Source organism: Coturnix japonica, chromosome 21 (genome assembly GCF_001577835.2).
Source record: "Coturnix japonica isolate 7356 chromosome 21, Coturnix japonica 2.1, whole genome shotgun sequence".
Lineage (NCBI taxonomy): Eukaryota > Metazoa > Chordata > Aves > Galliformes > Phasianidae > Coturnix > Coturnix japonica.
This window is the reverse complement of record NC_029536.1, coordinates 18,370-42,462: the sequence shown is the minus strand read 5'-3', so window position 1 is coordinate 42,462 and position 24,093 is coordinate 18,370. Positions and strand designations below refer to the sequence as shown.

Here is a 24,093-nt window from a genome sequence, read left to right as displayed (position 1 = left end):
TGTTTTTTTCTGTGGGTCAGTATGGGGCTGTAGGGTGAGAAGTGATATGATAGGATCTGATCATGGCTAATGGATCTGAATTAGTGCTGCAGCAAGCTTGGTGTTCAGCTCTTAAAGCCCTACTGAAACTTCTGTGTGTTCCCATATCCTGAGATTGAGCTGCTTGAAGCGTTTCCTCAGCACTGTCCCAAAACCCAGCACTTTCCAAGCAAAAAAGAAATATGTCATTGCAAAAAGCCCACCCCAATGCTCTGGCAGTGGATGGCAGCTCCCGAGGTTCAACATTAGGCAGATGGCTTTTCCTTGGCTGAGAACATTCTTGGCCCGGGGATGCTGCACCCAGGGATCTCCAGCCTTGTTCTTGCCAGGGATGCAGCAGGATCCACCCCTAGGAAGGGGATGCAAGGTCCCATTGCTTTTTCCCCCACTAACCTCTCTGAAGTGGTTAATTTTTATTAATTTATTTATTTTTATGTGCACTGTCTATAATGCGTGGTGTGTGCTCTGTGTTCTCCCTGTGGTGTCCCCGATTGCTGCCCCATCTCTGGGACTGTGATTGAGCATCCTATCAGCAGCACTCCCACTCAAGCAGAGCATTTGTAGGAGCATCTGTGAGTGTATTTTGGGGCTTTCCATCCATCACCTCTGAATGAAAAGCCCTTTTATTCCCTCAAACGATGCTCCCTGCTTTCTGAATGTGTGGTAGGCCAGCTGCATCCTTCCCAATACAGCTTTTCCCACTAAAACAAGCTTAATCTCTCCCCTTGGCCAGGAAAAGCAGCCTGGGCACGGCTCAGTGGGTTGAGAGAGCATCAAAATGGAAAAATGAGGGCATGTGCGGGAGGTGAGCGGTCAGACGGTGGCTGGCAATTGCCCCATAGCCTCTAGGTGGTGGTTTTTGGAAAGGCACAGAGTCTCATCTGCAAGCAGCCTGATGGCTCCTTGGCAGCTCCAAGCAGTTTGCTGGCAAACTGCTCAAAGTCATTGCGTGAAATACGCTCCCATCGCATGCTCATCAGGTTTCTTCTAATGGGCAGGGAAAGTCGGAGCTGTGTTTTGCAATCATGAAAGGAGAGTTAAATGTGTTGAAGTCTGATATTGGTGAGATATTGATATAGCCATCATCTTAGTGGGTTTCGGGTAGAAAAGGAGAAAATTTGGTGCTCAGGTGTCTGGGAGTTTGCACAGTGCAGAGAGGAGGAGGAGCATCCTTGCACCACGTGCAGCACAGCCTGCTCTAATTCACCTACGAGCGCACAGCACTGACCTGGAAAAGCAGGACACATTCTGTCAGCCTTCCTGCTCCTGTTTTTCCATCTCGTATTCAGCTCAGGGTCACTTCCTTTTTATCCTTTTACACTCCCTATTTCCATGAATTTCTGCTTCCTGCAAAGCCTCCTGCCTCCCGAGTAAATCCATAAAGCCCTTCTGACAATCCTCCGTGCCCCACTAATTGCTCTTCCCCTCTCCCTGTTAGGCCAATTCTGTTACTCCCTTCTCTCTCTCCACCAGCTGCGTTTTGCAGCCCTTTAGAGCTGCCAGCTTCAATCCAGAGTGTTCCTACAAAGCAAGCTTCCTCCTCTCACCCTGCACCTTCCCAAGTTAATAAGCAGCTTTGGGGCACAGAGTTATTCCATGCTTCATTTTTCCTGCAAAACCCCCATGTTCTAGATCCTATTTCTGTGTTCCTCCAGGTGCCAGAGTGCAGTTTTGGGGCAAATCCCTCAAATTCCCCATTCCTTGCTGCAATGAGCAAGTTCTTAGTGTTGATAGTGCTGCAGCATTTAACTTTAGGTCTGGCCAATTTCCTCTTTTTTTACCAAATTTTGGCTTCTCTAGAGTTACAGAGGCGACAGAGACAGGGTGTGTGTATGTGTTGCGTGTCTTGGTTTGGCTTTCAAGACCTGTGAGGTAAGCAGCCCTTGCAATATGCAAGGTGCTAAATCCTATCTGCAGGGTGGTAAATGATCTTACGTGCAACATGCTAAACACACTATATATAATCATAGGATCCTTAAGGTTGGTCATTTTGTCCAACCGTCAACCCATTTCCTCTACTAATGTCCCTCATTGCACAACATACTCTGTTCTGTATGCAACATGCGAATGCTATATGCAATGCACTATATGCAGAGTGCAAACGTTATATGCAGTGCACTGTATGCTGTATCCATTGCAGCCTTCCTGCATGCACCATGGGCTATCTCTCGTACCTTCAGGCCCTTGCAGAAGTCTTCAGGTTGCATCCAGGCTTCAGCAGTATGCAGGTGCTATTCAGTTCCTGCACTGATGCACTGGGTTTTTATGAAGCATCTGATATGCACAGGGAGGATGGGCATCGCTTGGCGCCTACTGTTGTTTTACTTACTGCTTTGGTTCACCGCCCCATTTGCTTGATTTCATTGACTGCAAGTCAGTCATTGGGGAAAAGTCCATTGAAGGAGCCCCCAGACCCTGTGGGTTTTTTTGTTGTTGTTGTTTTGTTTTGGAAAACTTCCCAGCCTGTAAATCAGCCTGCATAGAGCTGAGCGGGGAGGATGCAGCTGATGCGCTGTGTTTGCTCCGTGCCAAGCTGCTCTCTTTGCCCTTTTGTTTGCTTGCTGCTGAGGCACTTGGTGTACTGATGGATGTGTTTGTAACTAATGGCTGGTGCTCACATTATCTCTCTGGCATTATCTCCTTCCCTCTTTTTCCCCCATCTCCTTCCTAAAATAAACAGTCAATCACAGCTTGTTTTCAGTGCGGGGCTCCTACCGGCTTTGGGATGGATTCATGGTGCAAGTGCCAAGGGCAGGCAGACTCTTAGCTAAGTGCAGGACCATGACCCACATCCAACTGTGCAGTCACCAGCACTGCCAGCTCTATATTTTCCATGCCATGAAGCCTATTATAAACAGAGGTTTGGGTACCATGCAACACTAAATGCCAGAGAAAAGAAGCAGAAATGGGTAAATGAATAACCCCCTGTTAGTAGGATCCTGACAACCCCATGACTGTTCATCCATCTGTCCATCCATCCATAGAATCGTGGAATGGCTTGGGTTGGAAGGGACCTCAAGGATCATCAAGTTCCAACCCCTCTGCCACAGGCAGGGCCACCAGCCTCCAGATCTGGTACTAGAACAGGCTGCGCAGTGTTCCATCCATCCTGATCTTAAGCACCTCCAGGGACACAGCAACCACAACCTCTCTGGGCAGCTTGTTCCAGCACCTCACCACTCTCTGTAATGAACTCTTGTAAAGCTCTTGGCTGGATCCACAGTAAAGCCAAGGGACTTCTGGCTGCCCTCTGCTCCCAGGAGGTTTGGGGAACACTGAGATAAAGATGCATTTCCCATCAGAAGGATGCTGTGAGCAAGAGGCCCTTCCCAGGCTCTGGACCACACATTTTCTCTGTTCTGCTGCCGGGAGCAAATCTCCATCTGCAAAACCCTTTTTAGTTGAAAGACAGTATCCCGGAGGGCCAGAGTAGGGATTTTGCTCCTCTCTGCTCAAACCTCTGTATAATTTCCTTTTATATAATGCCTTCAACAATATACTTCAGAGAGGAGGGTGAAGGGATTAGCAGCTGTTGTTCCAGCCCCACTCCACCTCCCTATGCTTGCAGATAAATCCTGTAGCTGCATCCTGTCTGCCCAGGCTGGGAAAATAGGAGCTGGAGCTTCCTCTGCTGGGATGCACCTACTTTGCATTTACACTGATATATTTCTTTGCAAAATGATTGGAGTAACTTCAGTGGCAGGGATGGGCAGGAGCCAGCTGGGAATGCCCCTTGATGGGGGTTTGCTTTTTCCTGTAGGACCAAAGAGGTGCTTTGTGTGTGGGACCAAAGTGCCAGTAGGGATGTGGGGGGATTGGAAATATGGTGGTGGTACTCCTGTTGGCTCCTGGGTTTGCTGCCATCAATGGAAATGCTTTTGAGGGGGATGGATATGGGGGATAACGTGGAATTTGCTGGTGGCAGTGTTGCTTTCTGTATTACAAAGGCTGATCCCCAAAAGGAGGCTGGATCTTGCTGCTGGCAATACTTGAAAAGAGGAAAATTATGGAAAGGAAAATGGCTCTGGAAGCTGCTGGCTTTCTGCAGGGTGGGCAAGGTGGGCTAAAAAAGCAGGAGAGCTGGGGGGGGAAAAGGCTCCAGCTTATCAGGTATCACCAAAAACATTGGAATTGCTCTAGTTTAGAGGTGTGTTGGGGAGGGTGTTTTGCTCCATGCTGGATGACCAACAGCCTGGATCTGATTGAGCAGATAGAACTGTTCTAGTTACAGCTTATATGCGCGTAGAGATGAAATATTTTCATGAGTGCTAGCAGAGGTGGCTCTTTTAAAGCTATGTTTACATCTCATTGTGCTATCATTGTGGGATTGGCTTTTTTTTTCATGTCTTTTTAAGGAAATCTTAGGAAAGATTTGGTGAATACAAGCTGGCTGGAGGTGTCTGGGTTTCCTTCTGATGGAGAGTGAATTTACTCTGCTGTAATTATAGCAGCAGCGTGGGAGCACAGTGACACTGAAGGAAGCCTGGTTGCCAAATTTAAGCCTTCTGCTTGCAGAAATGTATCTTGGTTTGTTTTTTTTTTGTTGTTTGTTTTTGGCAGCAGGAAAACACATCTGGGTGACTTTGGGGTAGGTAGGAGATGATTTTGCAGGGGCAGGATTTGATCAATGGGACAGGAGAGCTGCCCGTGTTCTGGGATTTCCCATTGCAGTGGAACTGCATTCTATCATGTGTTTGTCCAGACTCCCCCCCCCCCCCCTTCTCCTACCTCTGATCTGCTAAAAGCTTCCTACTGTGGGAAAACAACCCGACTCTTTAAAATTTAAAAGGCTTATTTAAACAATGTTATCTCTCTTGGAAGGGAGAGAGTATATTGAGTGGTTATATTTAGTGCTTGGTGTAGGACAAAGGAGATGCAGAGAGATTTTTAACATGAGGATGTTAATCACTTATGTCACATTGCCTGGGAGGTGTGGATGTATAGATTTGTATATGGAATATGTGCAGCACACCTGTGAGGATGAGGGTGGGAGAAGCAGGGGGCAAGAGGCAGCCAGGCAAGAGCTGAGCATCCCTTTTTGATCACTTATTTCCACACTGAATGCTGGCTGGCTAGAGCCCCAAAAGGTGCAGGAGAATGGGGATGCTCTGGCTATACAAGACCTATATGGGATATAGCATAAAGGGCTATGTGGTGCTATATTTCGCCTTTTTCTACCCAAAAGCTGGCTGGCTGGTACCCCAAAAGGTGTGGCAGGATGGAGATGCTCTGATTGTAAGGGATATGTAGGAGATATAGCATAGATAGCTTGAGAAGGCTGATAGCATGATAGATAGTATGAACAGCCTGAGCTCCTTCTGCCTCAAAATAAGGCTGGGATGGGAAGGAGAGCATTTGCAGCTTGTAAATGGGCTGTTTCACAAATCGTGCTGTCCTCTCCCCGCTGGCAAGCTTTGAGGAAATCCTACCGCATTACAGAGCCTCTATTACCCACCCTCATGGGAGCACTGAATTAAAGGAAATATTTTATGATCCTACGCTTCGTTATGTTTTATTAAAAGCAGAGCATCAGCCTCCCCTGCCACATTCATCAGATCAGAGGCTCTGTTGTTTTTTTTTTTTTCCCCCTCCTGTCCCAAGCTCTTGCTGCTGTTGCAGTTGTTTCTGATGTCACTGGTTTGTGCTCTCCTAGCAGAGGAAGAGCAGGGAAAATGGGACAATTGGGGTTTTTTGGGATGCCCCATTTCCAAACAGGTTTGGGGACATGGAGTCATGATGCAGAAATAAGGCAGTTGGGTTTTTTTGTGGGGTGTCCCATTTCCAGTTGGCTTGGGAGTGCAGAGTTGTGATGCAGAAATAGGGATGGATGTGGGAAAGTGGAGAAAAATGAATGAAGATGGTGGGGGCCTGTGGATGGGGACCAGTACATCCTCATGAGCCTTTGGGATACCCCATGGAAAAGGAGCTTGGAAAACCCAGCTCTGCTCTATCTCAATGCAATCAAACTCATGCTGGGAGGGCTAATGTGATGTCACAAATTTTGGGGGGAAAAAAACAACAAAATGCACAGAGCTACTTAGGGCATCCTGTTTCCTTCTTGCTATCAGTCTTGCAGATTGACGGCAAAAAGCCGGCCAAATAATGATAGTCAGGCATATCTGGAAGCAGTCAGGAGACAGAAAGGTATTAATTAGCAGTTATTTCTCAACGGAGCAGAGATGGATAGGGATTAAGGTAACAGCCATGTGCATTCTCTCCACAGCAGCAGCAACATAATGGTAAATCAGGGTTATGAATCAGTGCTGTAAGAGGGTGATATGTTTTAATCTTATTAGCGGCAAAGCATTACTGGGAGAGCAAAGGGATTATTAATCATGGAGTGTAAATTGGGGAGAAGAGAGTGGCTTCAAATTAGCAATCTGGCTTTGCGTGGCAGGCGTTGGAGATGGAGAAGAGGCAGATAGAGGATGGGTGAATGGGAGGATACCAGGGGATGCGCGCGGTGCTCAGGCTGTCGGAATTGAGATAAAGCAGCCCAGCTCAAGGCAAAGGGTTGGAGCATTGCTGTTCCTTGTACTGGTGTTGGGGCTGGGATATCGAGGTCAGCCCCTGAGCAGGAAGGTGGTAAAAAAAGAGCTTGGTTGTGTGGGGCTGAGCAGAGGGGTGAAGGGATTCCCTGGGGTTATGTATGTAAAATCTAGCACATGCAGGTATCCATCCTACCCAGCCCCATCCACTCTACGTCTCTCTGTCCTTCTGTCCAAACCTCTACCCCTTTCTCTGCTCCTCCATACCCACATCCCCCTCTCCATTCTTCCCTCCATTCCTCTCTCCATTCTTCCTTTCATTCCTCCCTCCCTCCATTCCTCTCTCCTTCAATCCCTCCCGCTACTTCTTCCTCCCTTACTCTTCCCCTCCATTCTTTGGTCTCTCTGTCCCTCTCTCCATCCCTCCCTGTCCCTCCTTTCTTCCCTCCATCCATTTCTCCTCACATTCCTCTCTCCCTCCCTCTGTTGTGGTCACTTTTCCTTGCTTTTGGGCTTTTGAAGCACTTCTGCCCTCTACCAGGTTTTATTTCCCCTTAGTTCTCTGCTCGAGGTTCTGCCCTTGATGTATAAGTTCAGAACATGAAAAAAAAGCGAATAATAATAATCCCTTCCCATTTAGAGTGCACAGAACTGATGGCACAGAAATTACAGGCAATTGGGGAGAAGGGTGGGAGCGGACAGTTCCCAATTATCGCCAATCACAAGTCTGGGCTAATTGGATTTGCTTGCAAATAAAAAAAAGAAGCAAATTCATCATATAGCTCATGGTCACCTGCTCTTTTTTGCTCAGTGCACAACCACCCACTGGGACTTTTAACATGGTGGGAAACCCATGGGCAGCACCCAGACCTAAATCCTCATCCTTGCTCTTCAGGAAAATTAATTTTTATTTTCCCCGTCTGTCTGCTCCAATCTTGTATTTCTCTAAGCTAAAGCTGGAGGAGTAGAAGGTTTTATGGAATGTGGTGTTTCAGATGTCAACATTCAATATTGCACTTATTTATTTTTGAGGAATAGTGCTTGTCTCTAATGATCCCTTGCTGGTGCTCATGTTTTGCTCATCTTTTACTCGATCTCAGGTGTTTTTGTAAAATGGTGGATCTTGCTCTCCCTCTTGCAAGTGGGGGAAACTGAGGCACGGCTGGGACTTGCTCCAAATGTACAGTTCACACAGCTTCCAGCTCCACTAATTAACACATGCTAGGATTATGCTCAAGCCTAGATTAACGAAGTGAGCTATGGTTTCAAATAATTGGCTTCTGCCATGGTAATCCTCACCCCATGTGATGTGGGGCAGAGACCTTCTGCTTCAGCAGGAGCAACCCTAATTTGCACAAAAATAGGGATAAGGCTCCACTGGGGATGCAGCAACTTTCTTCCTAAGTTTCAGCATCTTCGTGCAAGTGTATCAGCTTCAGTGTGAGGCTCTAACACCGCATCCAGGTGTTGCATTTTTCTGCTGCAAAATGAGGGAGAAACACAGAGGTGCAAGAGGTTGGCTGGTGGGATCTCGTATTGATACTGAAATTAGAACTTTCTGCTAAAAGGTAAAATACAAGAAACGTTTTCAGTCTTTCACAGAGCACTCCAGGATCTCAATACAGCTTCTCCTGCCCTTGCTACAGTTAATACCAAATTAAACCCTACATCTGCACTGAGGAGGGGTTTGCTGTGCAGTGAATGGGGGTTAGCAGATTCTGCTGGCCTCAGCACAATAGTGAATAACTAAAAAGCAAAAGGGGTATGAAGTTTGAGCAAGTACAAGGGGAAGGATGCTTATATTTGCAGGGCATCCCAGTCCTGACCATCAGCCAACATCATGCCCAGGGTATTGGGAGGTGCCGTGCATTACTGCAAAGGGATTCTGGGGGGTTTGGGATGCTTTCAGCATGTGATGCTCTGTCAGCAGTTGGTCAGGTCAGTTGTCATGTTCTCTTGAGGGGTTAGACTGGAAATGCCACATGAAAATCGCATGGAAAAAAAATGCATTCACAACTGGTGCAATGTGCCCAGAAAGTCAGTGTGTGTCCTTATCAAGGCAGGTGATATCTCTCACCTGCTGCATCACTTCCTGTTTTGCAAAAATGAGCATCTTGAGCGCACATATTGGAAAAACACTGGGGTGCAAGCAAGCTGCTTTTGGTTTGGAGGAATCTACCTTAAATTGCTCATTTGTGTTTTCTCAAGCAGTGTGAGTGGCACGTTGCTCCACAAGCAATCAGCTCCAATTTGCATATATGCATCCATGCAAATGAAGAGTGTGATCTCCATTTAAAAATCGGGGCATCTGGGGCCCTGGCTGCCCCAAGAGTGCTTTAGGTTTCAGTTTTGGCAGTGGCAGAGCCATTGCTTGAAATCAATGGGGTGCCTGTCTTGTTTTTTGGGGGGATTTGGGCTCTCTCAGGCTCTATTTCCCTTTTTTCCTGGCTCAAGATGCCATTTAGGACTCTGAAAACTCATCAAAGCACCCATAGTAGCCAAATCCCCTCTAAATGGATATAAAGGAACGAGAGAAACGAGCAGTGTCTAATCCTTCCAAAAACTCAGAACCAACGACCCACCACAAGTCACAGCCGCTGGTTCCAGCATCATTCCAGCTGTGATGAACCACTTCAGTACTGCACTAAGACGACATATTTTAATAGCAAATCTGTAGGATGAAGATGCAGTGGTAAAGCGTGCCCCTTCCACCCCAGCATCATTAGGAGATGAAGGCATGCATCGTTTGCTGGCAGCTTTAGGGCAATGTACTGAGCACGCAGGGGGAGAAATGATAAATAAAATTTTAGTGTGCTGGAGTAAATGCTGCTAAACATACTTCACGTCTGCGCAGCTGTGAGAGATAAATATTCTGTCTATAATTTATGGGCATGGTTTCCTAGACTATGCAGGGGGGTCTAGTAGTAGCTAATAAAATGCATTGAGAAGGCTTACCACTGCAGCAAACGCAGCCCTGTTTGTAATTTGCATGGGGTGGGAAGACCCATCTTCTCCATATTGCTTGATCTCTTTTGAGTATGATTTATGGGTTTTGGGGCTCAGCAGGTATTTCCAAGTGATTTTGGTTGATTATCTGCTCTTTCTCTATGGGTATGCATGCAGAAAAACCACTCGTTTATGAGTAATGTCAGGCTGTATCATCACAGCTGGTTTTTGTCTTCAGCTTTGAAGATATTGAAATATTTCCCATTTGTTTGAATATGATAACCCCCAAAGTCTTGCTGCTCCCACTTATCCCCTGCCTATTTCTCTCTTCCAAGCCTTATTTTTTAGAACTTTTTCCGCTATCTGGGACATCTCTCATTTTGTAATGGGTACATTTGTCTTTGCTGTCATTTTCCTCTTCCCAAGGATGCTGTGTGTTGAGGGGGGCAGGAGGTGGCCCTTGGCTTTATGACTGCAGGATTTCCACCATCAGTGTTACGTTTAAGAGTTTCTCTCCAACAAAGTGCCTAATTTTATCCAGGGATCTACTAAGCACCAACATGAGTCATACCAGGTTATCTTGGGTGTTGTAGCAAGGGGTGGACTTGCTCCAGAAAAATGCCACAGCCATTTAACCAAACTTCCTCAAAGCTTTCATTTTCTTTTTTTCCTCTTTGTTTTTTTGCTGTCACACTCTGGGTTGCGTTGCACAAGCTGACCATGCATTCCTCTGTCTATGGAGTTAAAAAAAACGACATAGCTTACTCACAGGAATGACCAGTTTCCCGAGGCTTTCACACAAACATCCTGCTTGACGGAGATGTACTACAAGCGCTAACTCGATGCCAGGAGTGAAAGGAGCTTTCTCATATTGTGCTCCGGTGAGCTGGAACAGCACTGCTGTCAAACCTTGGCTGGAAAAGGCACGACAGAAGATGTTAAAAGAGGTTTTGTTTCCCATGCATGAGGTGTGTAGCTGCTTGGATGGCTCTGTCCGTTGCAAATTTGTTTGTTGGTGACACACTGGAGGTGACAATAGGCTTGTGCAAAGCAGGTCTTTTGCATTTGTTTTATTAACTCGTGCTCGGTGATGGGTGGATGAGTGGAGAGAGTCAGTAGGATGGGAAAGGGGAGGAAAAAACTGGAAATGCTGGAAGGAGGTGGAGAAGGCAGGAAATGGGCAATGGGAAGGGAGAAGGTGGCTCTGCATCTTCTCCAGGTTCCCAAGTCCTGAGTCACTCATTGTTTTTGTGTGATCCACTGCCAGATGGCACAGCCCAAAGACCAGGGGGGTGCTGAAGTAGATGGGATGACATCAAGTCCTATTTTAACCTAACTTCAAACTGGGAAAGATGGAGGGGTCTAGCATTGCTTGATGGCTGCTCTAAGTTGGTTACAGTAAAGAGGCTGCCCTGTGTTTGCGATGGGAGAAGCACCTCGGGCTTTGTCTGGGGCTGTCTGCAGAAATCCAAACCCTTGAGAGACAAGTGGCTTTTTGTTCAGACCCTTCCTCATGTGCCCTCGCCTATGCCAAGGTTGTGCTGATGTGGATACAAATCCACCGAAAGCATTTGCAATGTGTTGTGGGTATTTTTCTTGACCAACGTAATCCATTTTAAGCCTCATACTTCATTTTTCTGCAGCCTGTGCTATTGTCCCACTGTGCATGGCTATGGGCACTGGTTGGATCTAGTAAGAATGTAAGATGTAAAAACTTTAAAATGGCTGATGATGACGACAAAACTAAAGTCTAAAAATGGTCTTTCTTAAGGTATGTTAGCGTAATTCTTTGAGAAACCCTTGTGTGATGTGTAGTGTTGGAGAAGCACTGCAGTGATGTTAGGTACCATGGCACAATATGACATTGGGCTCTAGTTGGTGGGGGATTTTAGTTGGCTGGGGTATTTTGGGGGGAAGGAAGCCCAGGATTTAAGAAAGAAAGAAAAAAAGCTGCGGGTGGTGTTCAGAAGTCCCATCTCAGTTGGGTTTGTGAAACTGTTGGAAGTTGGTGTTGGAGTTTGTCCTTATATGCCAGTTGGACTGTGACACTATGATAAAACCTGCTTGGCAAGGCTTAAAAAGAGGACACTAGTTTGTAGAGTTTGTAACGATTTTTATCACAAAATCTGAATTGAAGCGCACCCACCCGTCCCCATGGTCCTTCTGAAGGGTCCCTCTATAACTAATGGTGTCAGTGTCCTGCTTTTAGTGGTTTTCTCAGTTAATCTTGATTTAAAAGGGTCAAAAGGCCAAACCAGCCACGCTCAATCAATTATTGACTAAAATTATTGATTAAAATGACAAAGAGCTAGCAAGACATGTGACACATCCATAGGATGGAGGTAGCTTGTTGTAGGCTTCAATGTGCCTATTGCTACCTATTTCATTGGAGAAAAATACTCTGTACTACGTATTCTATATGCCTTTTCCCTGCAATGCCATAGGATCTAGGTGCTGGTGTGGTCTAGCAGCCCCCATGCAGTATGATTAGAGATACAGCTGCAAAGTGCTTCCTCCCTCTTATGCAAATGGATGAGGTAAGAGGCATCTAATTAAATGTTTGTACTTTAATACGCCATGGTGGATAGGAAGATGAATTTTAATTACTGGCTCTTTAATTGTTTGGTCTGCCTGTTAATATCCTATTTACACAGCATTAATACAATTTGCTCTCTGCCAGCAGGGCTCTTCCTCACAGCGGGAGCGAGATTCTCCTTCTGTTCCAGGTGGCCCGGTGACACCGGGTGTTATGGCTTTACTGCATAAATAGAAAAAGAAATATAGCATGAAGAATTATAACATCCAGCACAAATTTTGGGTGGGTTTTGGGGACATTCTGTCCTGTTGATACTCAGCTTTTGGTTTTCTGTAAGGAAAAAGTGAGAAATCAAGCAAAACTCATGTGCCTTTATGCCTTTAAGAACAGAAAGGGGCTCCCCTCACCTTTTTTCTTTGCAAAGGACCATCTCCTTTGGATGCCTGACACTGCCTCTGTCTGTCACATCTGATTGCACTTGTGAATGTTAAACCTGTATTAAAATACTTTTTTCCTCCATTTTGGAGGGAGGAAAAAAAAAAAAACCAACCAAAAAAAAAAACCACACCACCAGTGCAGCAGCTTGACAGGAGAAAAAGCTCCAGGTTCAGCAAAATATGGCCACTCTGTGTTGGAGCTTCATGCCTCTCACAGCCCTCCTGGGTTAGTAGGAGAGGCAGCAGCCTATTATAATTGTAAATTGCCTGGGAAGATCATAAATAAGGCATTGCTGGAGCTAGGGATATAGCCAGGGAGAGAGGGAAAAAGTAATTTGCTGTGCTCACAGGAATGGGGGCAACTGGTGTTATTTAATCTTTAATGAACAAGATGTTGCCAAGTGCTACGAGTCACAGAACGTTTGCTTAATGTTCCTCAGTCCTGGAATTTGACATCTGTGGCCACAGAGCCGTACCTTCAGCCTCACCTTGCACTCTGATTACCTCCCGTGTGTCTCCCATCATCTTCCTCCCTTCTTTTGGGGAATGCAATTGTTTAGAATCATTAAGGTTAGATAAGACTGCAGCGTTCATCAAGTCCAACCATCAACCCATCCCCACCATGTCTACTAACCATATCCCTCATAGTTATATCATCCCAAGTGATGCTGGATTCTCTTCTTCAAGGGGCAGAGTGCCTCCTCTACCAGCAAAATCCTGAAGTCCTTTCAAACCCTTTGCAAAGAAGAGCTGTGCACTTGGAGGATTTCCCTGCGCTTGCTATCGCATGCCAGCAGAAGAAACCCAGGAGGGCGGAATTGCAGAGAAAAATGAAAAGGCAGAGAGAGCAGGAGCCAGCTGGGCTGGCATCATGTTAAAGGTCAGCAAGAGGAGAGGTGAGGGAGACAAAAGACTGGAAGACACAGGAAAGGCCAAGCCTTGAATGGAGGAAGGGAGATATCAGAGCCAAAGAAGAGAGTGCAGGAGGAAGGAAGAAGGGGAAAAATGATACGAAGCACCCATTAGGTTGCTTTTCCTGAATGCTTTTCAAGAACCTAGGGACAGGAGGTGGTGAAAGAAATAGCGAGAATTATGCATGAGCTCTGCTGGTCACAGGCTGATTAAAGTGGGGATGCGTTCATATCATCCATGTTGGCACCTGGAGGATGTCCCTGCTTGGCTGCCCATCCTGGCCTGGCGCTGCCACTCCACAATGGCCATCCCTATGGGCACAGAAGGGACAGATTGAAGTGTGGGGTCATGTCCCAAAGAGACAGAACCCACTGTTGGTTTGGCATTGGCTTCTTGGGGAACACTGAGATCTGAGGGATCGCTAAGCATATGGGGAAGGTGAGTACCAGTCAGTATCTATGAACTCACATTTTCTGTGGGTGTAGCTTAAAAGTAATTGGGCACACAGTGACAGGGTGGGGAGCACAGTGGGACACACTGGAACACACTAACGTCCCTCAGCTTCTGCATGCATTGGTGTTTGCACCTCCTCCCCTGCAGCCATTCTGTAATTGAAAGCGTGGAGCATGTTACAATGTGCTGCTTTTATTAATGTGTCACTCCCGATTTCAAAGGACATTTCACTTCTCTCTCCCTTCCCCCTCTCTTTCATAATTTTTTTAAGTGGATGTTGCAAGAATTCCCACTGCTTGCTATCAAAAATATCCCCCCCCCTTTTTTTTTTCTTCTTTTTTCTTTTTTTTTTCTCATTGGGGATGAAATCTAATCAGAGGACTGCATTTCTATAGGTCAGAATCTAATCTGAAGGTGGCATGGCACATCTTTGGCTATGAAATATGTCTTATTTTAAAGTAGTGAAGGGGAAGGAGAGGAGTGCAGAGCTGGGAGCTGCTTTCAGGCTATGGAGGTGCTGGCTGGCCAGACACAAATCCAGTGCTCAGCCCTTTGTAAAATGGTTACAATAGACTTCCAGGTTCAGCAGTATGTGATGTTACTATTTTCTTCTCCCATAAAATAAAAAACCATCCCAAAGAAGAACCAGACCGGGGCTTTCTGCACTTCTTCCATAGGGGGTGAGTTCTGCTCTGCATCTGGGGAAGAAAGGGAAAGATGCAGGCAGAGTTCTGTGTTGAAGCCTGGCAGCCTTGTGAGTATGGGAAATGCACAATGCTTCCTTTTTCAGGAAAAAGTCAGGCAAATTTTGGACTTAAAATGATGTTTAGACCATACACTTATTTTAGCCTGTTTTTTTTTTGTTTTGTTTTGTTTTTTGGTGCACTCCTTTCTCTCCCTGCTCTTCCATCTGATTAAAAGAAAAAATGAACTAGAGTCTTACAAGCAAGGTCAAACCTTGGAATTTGCTTAATAGCATCCAAGTAGGGGGGATATTCTGTGCAATTGTAAATTGCAGATTTACCTTTGATTTGGCCTGGGGGAGCCCCTTTGAACCCAAGCAGGAGACTGCTACCCTGGAAAGCTTCCTGTTGCCCAGTATCAAGGCTTCCCCATCAGAGACCTGCATAAGGAAGACTCAGTTTGCTTTAATTAAAGCAAACATGTTTGGGTGGGAGCTGAGGAGAAATCTTGCTGCAAGACCTGAGGGACAGCACAGCAGGATGAGAGCATCGCCTTCCCCGTAATCACATTCTTAATGATCTTCAAGGTCTTTTCCAACCTGGGTAATTCTATGATTCTGGGGAGCAGCAACGTGGAGCAGATCCCCTCTAGCTACTGGTTGGGCTGAGCATGGGAAGCAGGCAAAGGACAACAGTTCTGACTGCAAAGAACATTTTTTTCCAGCATTTCTCTGCTCTGACAAAGCATTGGCTGTGACATCTTACCTCAGTTGTGGCTTGGAGGGATTTTACTGACATAGACCCGGAATCTTACAGATCTGCACTTTGCTCTTTTCTGCATCTCCTGCACATTTGCCCTTCTGGGAAGTGAGTTTGGGAGTGTGCGACTTAGAGGATGGTGACGCATGGCAATTCTCCACACTTGGAAAGAAAGAAGGGGAGATGAGTGCTGAGATTCATCAGCATCACCACCAATGACAAATTCACCACTAAGAAACCCAGTTAGAAGCTAAAAGTTATGTGCCAGCATGGCGGAAGCCCATATCAAGGGCTTATTTCCCTGCCAGCAACAGGTGCAAGAGAGAGGGAATGAGCAAGCCCAAATCCGAGTTGGCAGCAGCGTCACTGCACCACTCTCATGAATAAGTAGCCAGGATGTTGTGTAGGAAATTTCTACTTTTTTTTCTTATCAGTACCTGTTTTATTTTCCTGCTCTTCTCCCTCTGCACATGTACCTAGCATTTTGGGGGCTGACCCCTCTGGGGGACCAAGTAGGTGCTTCTCCTTGCTTCTTGCTCTTTTCCTCTTTCACCGTTTTCCTTCTGGTTGGATTTTGCTCTGAAATGGGCACCTGCTTCTGGTTGAACGTGAGGAGTTCTGGCCCCTATAGCACTGATGCAAAAAAAATTGAGAGGTTGCAGAGAAATAAGAATGTTGATTTTGCAAAGTGCGAGACATCTCATAGCAATGTTCTGTTGTTTGTAAAGAGTAAATGTCCGCCTGGCACTACCAAGCCTGAATTATCTTCTCTGTTACTTGGACATTTGGATGCTATTGGTCCAACCCTGAAGGAGCAACTCAGCAGTGGCCCAGTTTGGATTTGAGACTTGGTTTTGAGCAAACGTAGATGTAGGAGCTGGGTGGCTAAAGCCAGTAGCTATTGGACTTTTGCAACATATAGAGGGAGGCAGCAAAATAAATCAATAAATAAATAGGTTTTTTTTAAGCCATTTGGGAGATGGAGATCAGAGATGTGTGTGCAGGGATTCAGATAGGGATGCTTTGGCTTTGCACTACCATGCACGTGAGTGGGGCTGCAGCCAGCGCAGAGCACTCTGCAGTGCATTTTCACCCTCTGTGCCTCAGTTTACCCATTGAAAAAAAACAACTACAGGGGCTGCATTCAAGCCATGCCGGGGCTTCTGTATTTTAATAACTTGCAGGCACAAGGGGAAATACAATCTCAACTCTGTCACCTGTCACTCGTGCTGCTGCTGCCAGCCTTATTTAATTGGCTGCTTGATCCACACTGGGGACAGGAGGTAGATGAGATCTTGCCTGAGGACTGCTCACATCTACTGGCAAGCAGAGCTGTGCCAGGCACAGAGCATTGCTTTGGTGCTTGTTGCTTTCTGTGCCCAATCTTTTGCAAATGTCAAAAGTGAAGTGGCAAAAATGGGGATACACCCATGAAGAACTCGTGTGACCTCTGCATCCCTCCTCCTCTCCCATCTCTGCCAACCCCAGCTGCCTCCTCTGCAAAGTAACCTCAGTTCCTCCACCACTCAGGGCTGTTTGCAAACCCACTCCTATTTGTTCTGCATTGCTTTCCCATCCAATACAAGGAGCTGTTAGAACAAAATGGATTTTTCCTGTGGATTTTGGGGTGTGCTGTTTGGAAACAGTGCCAAATGGTATTCTGGTAAGGTCTCCGATCTGCAGGGCTGTCAATCTGCAGCTGGAGGAGATACAGCAAACTACAAATGAAAGGCAGTCGCCTGCCCTCCTGACCCCAGCTGTGTGCTCCTGCAGTGGGTTTGCGGCAAATGGAAGGAAGAGAGATGGGGAAAGGAAACAAGGAGAAATGAGGCTGAAAGTTTCAGCTGTGGATCCAGAATCCTGACTGCTCTTTGGGGTTGGGGTTTGTACACAGGTCAGCTTGAGCCTCCAGAGCTGGCTGAGATTTGGGACCTGCAGGCAAGTTGGGGGATTTTGCAAAGAGAGAGAGAGAGAAAAGTAGCAAAAGGGTTTTTCTTTACATTTTAGTGCTGGTAAATATATGTTAAATAATATTTAAAGGCTTTTCCTTTTCCTTTTTTTTTTTTTTTTGTGCATTTTTTGTGTGTTTGGTGCATATGATGATGATATCCATGTATGTAGGGTGGAATCAACCTCTAGTCTGTGAGCAGAGCCATAGAATACCCCCAAAACAACTTGGAACAAATTTCTGGCATACTGTCCAGCTCTCATGTCCCTTTTTTCCCCTCTGTTGCAGCCTACCTGACAGTCAGCATTGAGCCACTGCCACCCGTGGTGGTGGGCGACGCTGTGACACTGAAATGCAACTTCAAGACGGATGGGAAGATGCGGGAGATCGTCTGGTACCGGGTGAGCTGGTACCCAGGCTCTGCCCTTGGGGGTGGGGATGTAGAGGCAGCCGTGTGACGTGAGGTCATGGATGATGGGGATGAACGTGGCCATCTGGTGCAACAGTGGGAATATGAATTGTGCTGCTGTCCTTGTACAAAGCCAACAAGGAGATGGCTGGGCTGTTAAAGCAGGGAGGAGGGGGTGGGGAAATGAGTTGGCAGTCATCTCAAGGTGCTTCTATTTATTTATTCATTCATTCATTTTTGTGTGTTTTACTGTTTGAGTTTTTTGGGGGTGTTTTTTTTAGGCTGGTTTGGTGTGTGAGGGTACAGGTGCAGGGGGTTGGCACCATTTGGGATTTTGAAGTTGCAGTTTTTGAGTTGAGATGATGCCATTTGGGATTTCTGAGTTGGGGTTTGGATCAGCCCCAGTGAGCAGAGGAGTTTCATTATTGTTGGATGGGAAATAGTGCAAAGCTGAATGCTTTCCTGGGCTTTTCTGCACTCTCCCTTCTCCCAGCAAAACAATGAAAAAAAAAAAAAAAAAAAAAAGTAATTTCTGCAGAGAAAAGCAAAAAGTTTTGCAGGAAGTAAAAATTCAGCTCTTTGGTTTACTTGCAGAGACGGAGCTAATGTGGCTGGTGGCATCAGATGAAAGGGCTGTCCTTCACTATAGGAGGTTTTTTCTTGTTCCTACTGTGTTGTTTCTGCTCCCCAAATGATGAGCTGCTGTGCCTTAAAGCTCTTCTGCACAGCCAGCAGGTGCTGATAGACATTCTCTTGCGTGAGTGTGGTGCGTGTGTTCCCATTGCGTCCTGCTGTAAATATGTGTGCTTAGGAGTATCAACAAAAATAGATATTGAATTACTAAACAAAAACAGTCCCAAGACCCCTTTTTAGTGACTTGCTCTGGGCCTTCCATTTTGGGGAGGAAGAGGCTTTTTTGCATGGTGCAATCTTCACCAGGTTTTTGCTTCCCTTTTCCACTCAGTAATATTGGATTAACCCATTTTCCTGCAAGCTAGGGCTGGATTTGCCTAATCCCCATGTGTGGAGGCATGCTCCAGCCCTCACTGAGGGGCCAACACATGGAGTGGCTGAGCAAACCACACTGGGGGGTGCCATGGAGAGAGTGGGAGGGGAAAAAATAACCCAGCTTTTATTTTTATCTCCCTAAATCCTCCTATCTTCCAGTTGTTTGGTTTTTGGTTTGTTTTGTTTTGCCTCCCTTGCCTTTTTTTCCCTCCTTTCCAAGTGTGCTTCCTGCATTTGTAAATCATTCTGTCAGTGCTGTTGTGCTTTGTGCACTGGAGCAGCTGAGTGGAGCAATGCAGATAATTGTGGGGCTTTGTTTTAGAGGAAGCAAAGAGCTCATTGGCTTTAAGGTGCAAAGCTTCTGTGGAGGTTCAAGTGGGGTGCATAGGAAGGAGGCAAAAGAGGTCTGTGGTGGCAAACTCAATGGCAGCAGTTGGATATCGGATGTTGAAGTGCATGCATAATGCATACAAATTGTGTGTAGAGACTATGAGATGCGTGCATAGACTATGGGATGCATGCCTGGCCAATGGGGTGTATGTGTAGACCATCAAGTGCATTTGTGGTTCATGAGGAGAACAATAACCCATCAGGGCATGTGTGTAGCCCATGGGATTTGTACATAACCTATCGTGTGTGCAAGCCATCGAGAGCACGCATAGATACGGGGTGTGTGCATAATCCGACCTGTGTGTGTATGGTTTATCAGGAGCATGCATAACCAGTGGTTCCATAGCCCATGGAACATGCTCATAGTTCACATGGTGTGTACATAACCCTTTGTGTGTATGCATAAGCCATAGGGAGGGTGCAAAGCCCATGGGTTTATAAAACTCATCGTTTTATAGCTCATCAGGGCACATGTGCAACCCCATCAGTGCATGTCTGTAGTCTATGGGGTGTGTACATAACCCATGGGGTGCATGCTTAAACGTGGTTTGTGTGCATAACATGTTGTGTGTATGCATAGCCCACAGGGTGTGTGCTCAACACATGGGATGTGCTAGCCAGATGGTTGGTGACACCTGGGACAAGCAAAGGACATGATGGGTAGGAGAGAGTGTGGAGCCAGGCAGCTCCTCCGTGGAAAACCAGCCGCGTGTGCTGTCTGCAGAGGTGTTAATTAACGTCCAAACACCCCCACAAATCCTCCACGGTAAATCCATCCCCAGCTGGTGAGATTTCCCTGAAAACATGTGCAAACATAGGTTGGAACCCCTGGCTGTTGTCTTGAACGCCTCAAGACCTTTCAGGAAGTGAGGATGATGTCAGCCTTGCAGATAAGCTTGTAATGAGCAGAAGACATGGAGCTGGTAAACTGTTGGCTGCCTCCAATAGTGGCGTCTCAGGGGTCACACTGGTGACCTGATTAGTGTCTTTACCACGCTGCACTGAGTGATGGGGAGGGGGAAATTACTTTTTGCAGCAGTCCAGAGCTCTGAAAAAAGAAAAAGAAAAAAACCAAACAGCAAGGAGAGGGAAGAAAATCTTGTTGGATGTCTGTTGACTGCACAGATTGCACGTAGTCAGGGGCTCAGGTGAGGAGAGGCCAATGGCACGGGATGTTTGGGTGGTGAGGGATGAGCCGTGGGCATGCTGCCATGATGGAGCAGTGCAGCTCCTGGCTGGTGTTTGTCCTGGGATGTGCAGCACCCAGCACTGGGCAGTCCCAGGGTCCAATGCAGGCAGCTTTCCCCCATTTCATTAATCTGGTACTCAGGGTAATTAGCAAAAAAAGCAAACAGCAGGAAGACAGGGATTGGTATCGTAGTGCCCCTACACAGGCATCGCTCCCCCTAGCAGTCATTGCGCATGGCCATTGCTTCCCATTGCATCTATGGTGCATGAACACTGCATCTACACCGATGCACACAGCATGGGCAACAAGCAGGAGGAGCTGGAAGTGACTGTGCATCAGGCTAACTATGACCTAGTTGCTATTACTGAAACATGGTGGGACCACTCCCATGACTGGAGTGCTGTGATAGATGGTACAAGCTGTGAGGAAGGGAAGGGTTGTGGTGTGGTCCTTTATATTAAAGACTGTTTTGATGTTGAAGAGCTTGGGGTTGGGAATGATAAAGTTGAGTGTCTGTGGGTAAGGATCAGGGGGAAGGCCTTGACACCTTGGTGGGGATCTGTTATAGACCGCCTCATAAGGATGAAGGGATGGATGAGGCATTCTGTGAGCAGCCTGGGGAAGCTGCGCAATGGCCAATGCTTGTTCTCTTGGGACACTTCAACTTCCCTGATATATGTTTGGAATATAATACAGTGCAGAGGAAGCAGTCCAGGTGGTTTCTAGAGTATGTGGAAGATGCTTCCTTACACAGCTGGTTTGAGAACCTACCAGGGGTGGTGCCCTGCTGGACCTGCTTTTCACTAACAGTGAAGGACTGGAAGGAGATGTGAAGGTTGGGGACTGTCTTGGGCAGAGTGGCCATGAAATGGTAGAATTCTCTATTCTTGGAGATGTCAGAAGGGTGACTAGCAAAACTGCTATTTTGAACTTCCAGAAGGCAGTGGCTTGGTTTGGGGTATTGCATTCCAGATTTTTCAACTGAACCAAATCCGCTGCAATTTATAAACCTGCTCCTGTTTTGGGACAAGCCGCTGGTTTTATAGCTGCAGAGAAATTCTCTGAAATACAAGCTCAGCACTGATGGAGAGATCTTGGGACAGTAAGTGAGCATGGGCTGACTCGTGCCATTCATCTCCATGCCGTCTGGGTCGGCTCTGCTGCTCAGAGATGATAATTTAAATGTCAGCATGGGTAACTATTTTAATTCCTCAAGCTCAGGCAGGGAGACAAGGTCACACACAGCAGCACAGTGCATTGAGAGCCAGCAGCATGCTCTCTATTATGGCTCCAGCTTTAGGGAGCATCCCAAAACTGCACGTGATCCTTCTGCAGTGTGTGCAGTGCTCATCTGTATGTACATCTGTATGCAGCATCCCAATACCATTGCTCCCTTTGGGGTGCATGGGGGATGGAGATGCTCTTTTGGGGATCAACCCATCCCAGTTTTGGGCAAGGAATTCAACCACTCCATTTCTTTTCTCCCAGTAGTTTTTTTGGGTAGTTTTGAGCAAAAGGCAAGGCAAGGACCAGAGGGGGAGAGCTTGGGATACATAGCACCTCCCATCCTTTTGTAACCCATCTTTTCCTCTGCAGTGCCTCCCTCCATCCCTTGGTCCCCATCCATCACAGTGGGATGCTTATCGAGCATCCCGACGAGCTGCTCCAGCAATATTAATGGGGCGGCTGTGTTTTGGGGGCAGTAAGCAGCTGGGTCACTGCAGAGGTGAGAGCAAACGAGGGAGAAGCAGGAGGGAGCAGAAGGTTAATATCTCTCGGTACAGTGGCAGTCGTTGAGTTTTTGTCAGGAATAAGATCTTTCCTGGGGTTTATAAATAATACAGCAGGCAGCCCGCAGCCTCAGCCTGAGCTCGGTACTGGTGCTGCAAATGCACTTTTTCTTCTCCCTGTACCCCTTCTCCTTCTGCAGGAGGGGCTTCTTGGAGCTAGGGCTTGCAGTTTGGGGTGATCACCACTCAATGGTGATCCCAAAGCCTTTATCCCCTGTAGATTCTCCCAGCGGTTTTTCTCTGCAGCTCCTCTCAAAAAAAGCAAACCTGACCCTAGGGTGCAGATAAAAGGCTGTAAGTAGGTCTAATCCTTGGAGAGTGACTGTGCTGTGTGTGCCTTTTCAGAGGAGCCTGTTAGCTGCCTGTAATCCTCAGGGACCCACAGGGCTGCTGTGCCATCGCTTCTCAGGCGACCATGGGGGCTCCCCAGAGCAGCGATGCCTCTGCCTTCCTGGTGCAGTGCTCTGGCACCATTTGCTTTACATACATCTGGCCAGATGTGGAATCCACCCCCTCTTACAATGCAACTTGGCCATAGCATGGGGGTAGCACCACAACCCAGAAGGACTTTGCTAAGCCAGTATATAAAAAAAACCCAACAAACCTGACACATAGCTTCCCTCCTTTGGCAGTGACCAAGCTCAGAAGTAACATAAAATAGGGAAAACAAAAAAATGCAATTTAGCCATCTGGAGTGCAGCATTCTGGCTGGTCCAGCACCACGCTGTGATTGCATCTTGCAGTTGCAGCTGCGGGATTGGTGCAGCAAGTTGAGGATAGCACATTTATTGCATGCAGATGTTTCAAAAAACAGAATGGATTTTGCTAAATCCTTTATTTATTTATTTGATTTTTTTTTTCTTTCATTCATTTATTTTCTGAGATGCTTTTTTATCTCCAAAATAATCACTGGAAAACCCCCACAGACATTGCACCAACAGCTGTGGCACATTGAGGTCTGAGTGTGGCACTGGGATCTCTCCTCCTTTCCCAAACCTCCCTGAACCCAGCCCAGGCCATAAATGAAATGTGGAGCAAATGGGATCTCTCCTTGAAAACTTCCCTTCGTCCCCCAGTGAGGAGAGATTTATGGCTCCAGTAATTCTTTGTGCTGCTCCTTATCCTATGTCCATAGGAGAATGTGTTTTCTTTGTAATAAAAGCCTCAGCCTCAGCAAATAAATCTATGGAGACAGTTTTACTGACAGCATTTTCTCCCTCCTATATGTGATAAAAAGGGGGGAAAGAGAAAATCTGGAGCTGAAGTTCTTTTTTTCCCAAGCAGGGAGGGAAGCATGGGGCAGGAGAGCGGGGAGCTGCTGCTCTGGGGTTTGTCACTGCACTTTTGTGCCTGATGCCTATTTTGTTTCAAGAAGGACAATTGTATCTCTCTTGATCTGAGCTGTTCCAGCCCCCCAAATCTCCATGGTCAAGATGCATTGCTTTCTTTTGCTTTTTTTGCTTTTTCTTTTGTACTCAAACTTTACGAGTCACAGTGAAGGGGGATACACAACCTCTCTGCTCCCCTCGAAAAGCTTTTTTCCAATTAGAGATGCAAGCCCCAGGGAGCAGCTGGAGATGGGTAGTGCCGTAACCTTCCAACTGCTGCAGTGATAACCAGACAGAAACTGGAAGACTTTGCTTCATGAGATTTATAGGTGGGGTTCTGTTTGTAGGTCACTGATGGTGGCACAATCAAGCAGAAGATCTTCACCTTTGATGCCATGTTCTCCACCAATTTCTCACATATGGAGAACTACAGGAAGAGGGAGGACCTGGTCTACCAGTCCACAGTGCGGTAAGTTGTTCTGATGTTGCTGTCCAGCTGCAGAGTTACATCCTCTAACACACTGGCTTCTTCTTAATGCCTTTTTTAGGAGTTTTCCCCATCCTGGGATGCTTGAGGGTATTAAGTGAGGTACTGGGACATGCTGCCCAGGAGGTGGTGGAGCCACCATCCCTGCAGGTTTTCAAGGTGTGTGGAGGCAGCATGTGGTTAGTGGCCATCGTAGGGATGGGTTGGAGTTGGACTGGATGATCTTAGGGGTCTTTTTCAAACTTAGTGCTTCAACACTTCTGTAAGTCAGTACTTTTCTTCTTTGTTCGT

General features: G+C 46.6%; 1 protein-coding gene across 8 annotated transcripts in view; it reads left to right on the top strand.

The window, feature by feature from the left end:
• The window catches only part of IGSF21 (immunoglobin superfamily member 21), a 66,510-nt gene that overhangs the window by 34,854 nt on the left and 7,563 nt on the right, over window positions 1-24,093 (top strand). For 5 of the 8 annotated variants that reach the window (XM_032448771.1, XM_032448772.1, XM_032448768.1 and 2 more), the window contains exons 2-3: window positions 17,490-17,602; window positions 23,663-23,784. The exons of 1 other annotated variant lie outside the window; for it this stretch is intronic. In XM_032448771.1, coding sequence (XP_032304662.1) covers window positions 17,490-17,602; window positions 23,663-23,784 — 235 coding nt within the window. Of the gene's footprint in view, window positions 1-10,255; window positions 10,442-17,489; window positions 17,603-23,662; window positions 23,785-24,093 lie in introns of those variants that run through there. 2 more of the 8 variants (XM_032448769.1, XM_032448770.1) reach the window with 2 other exon arrangements.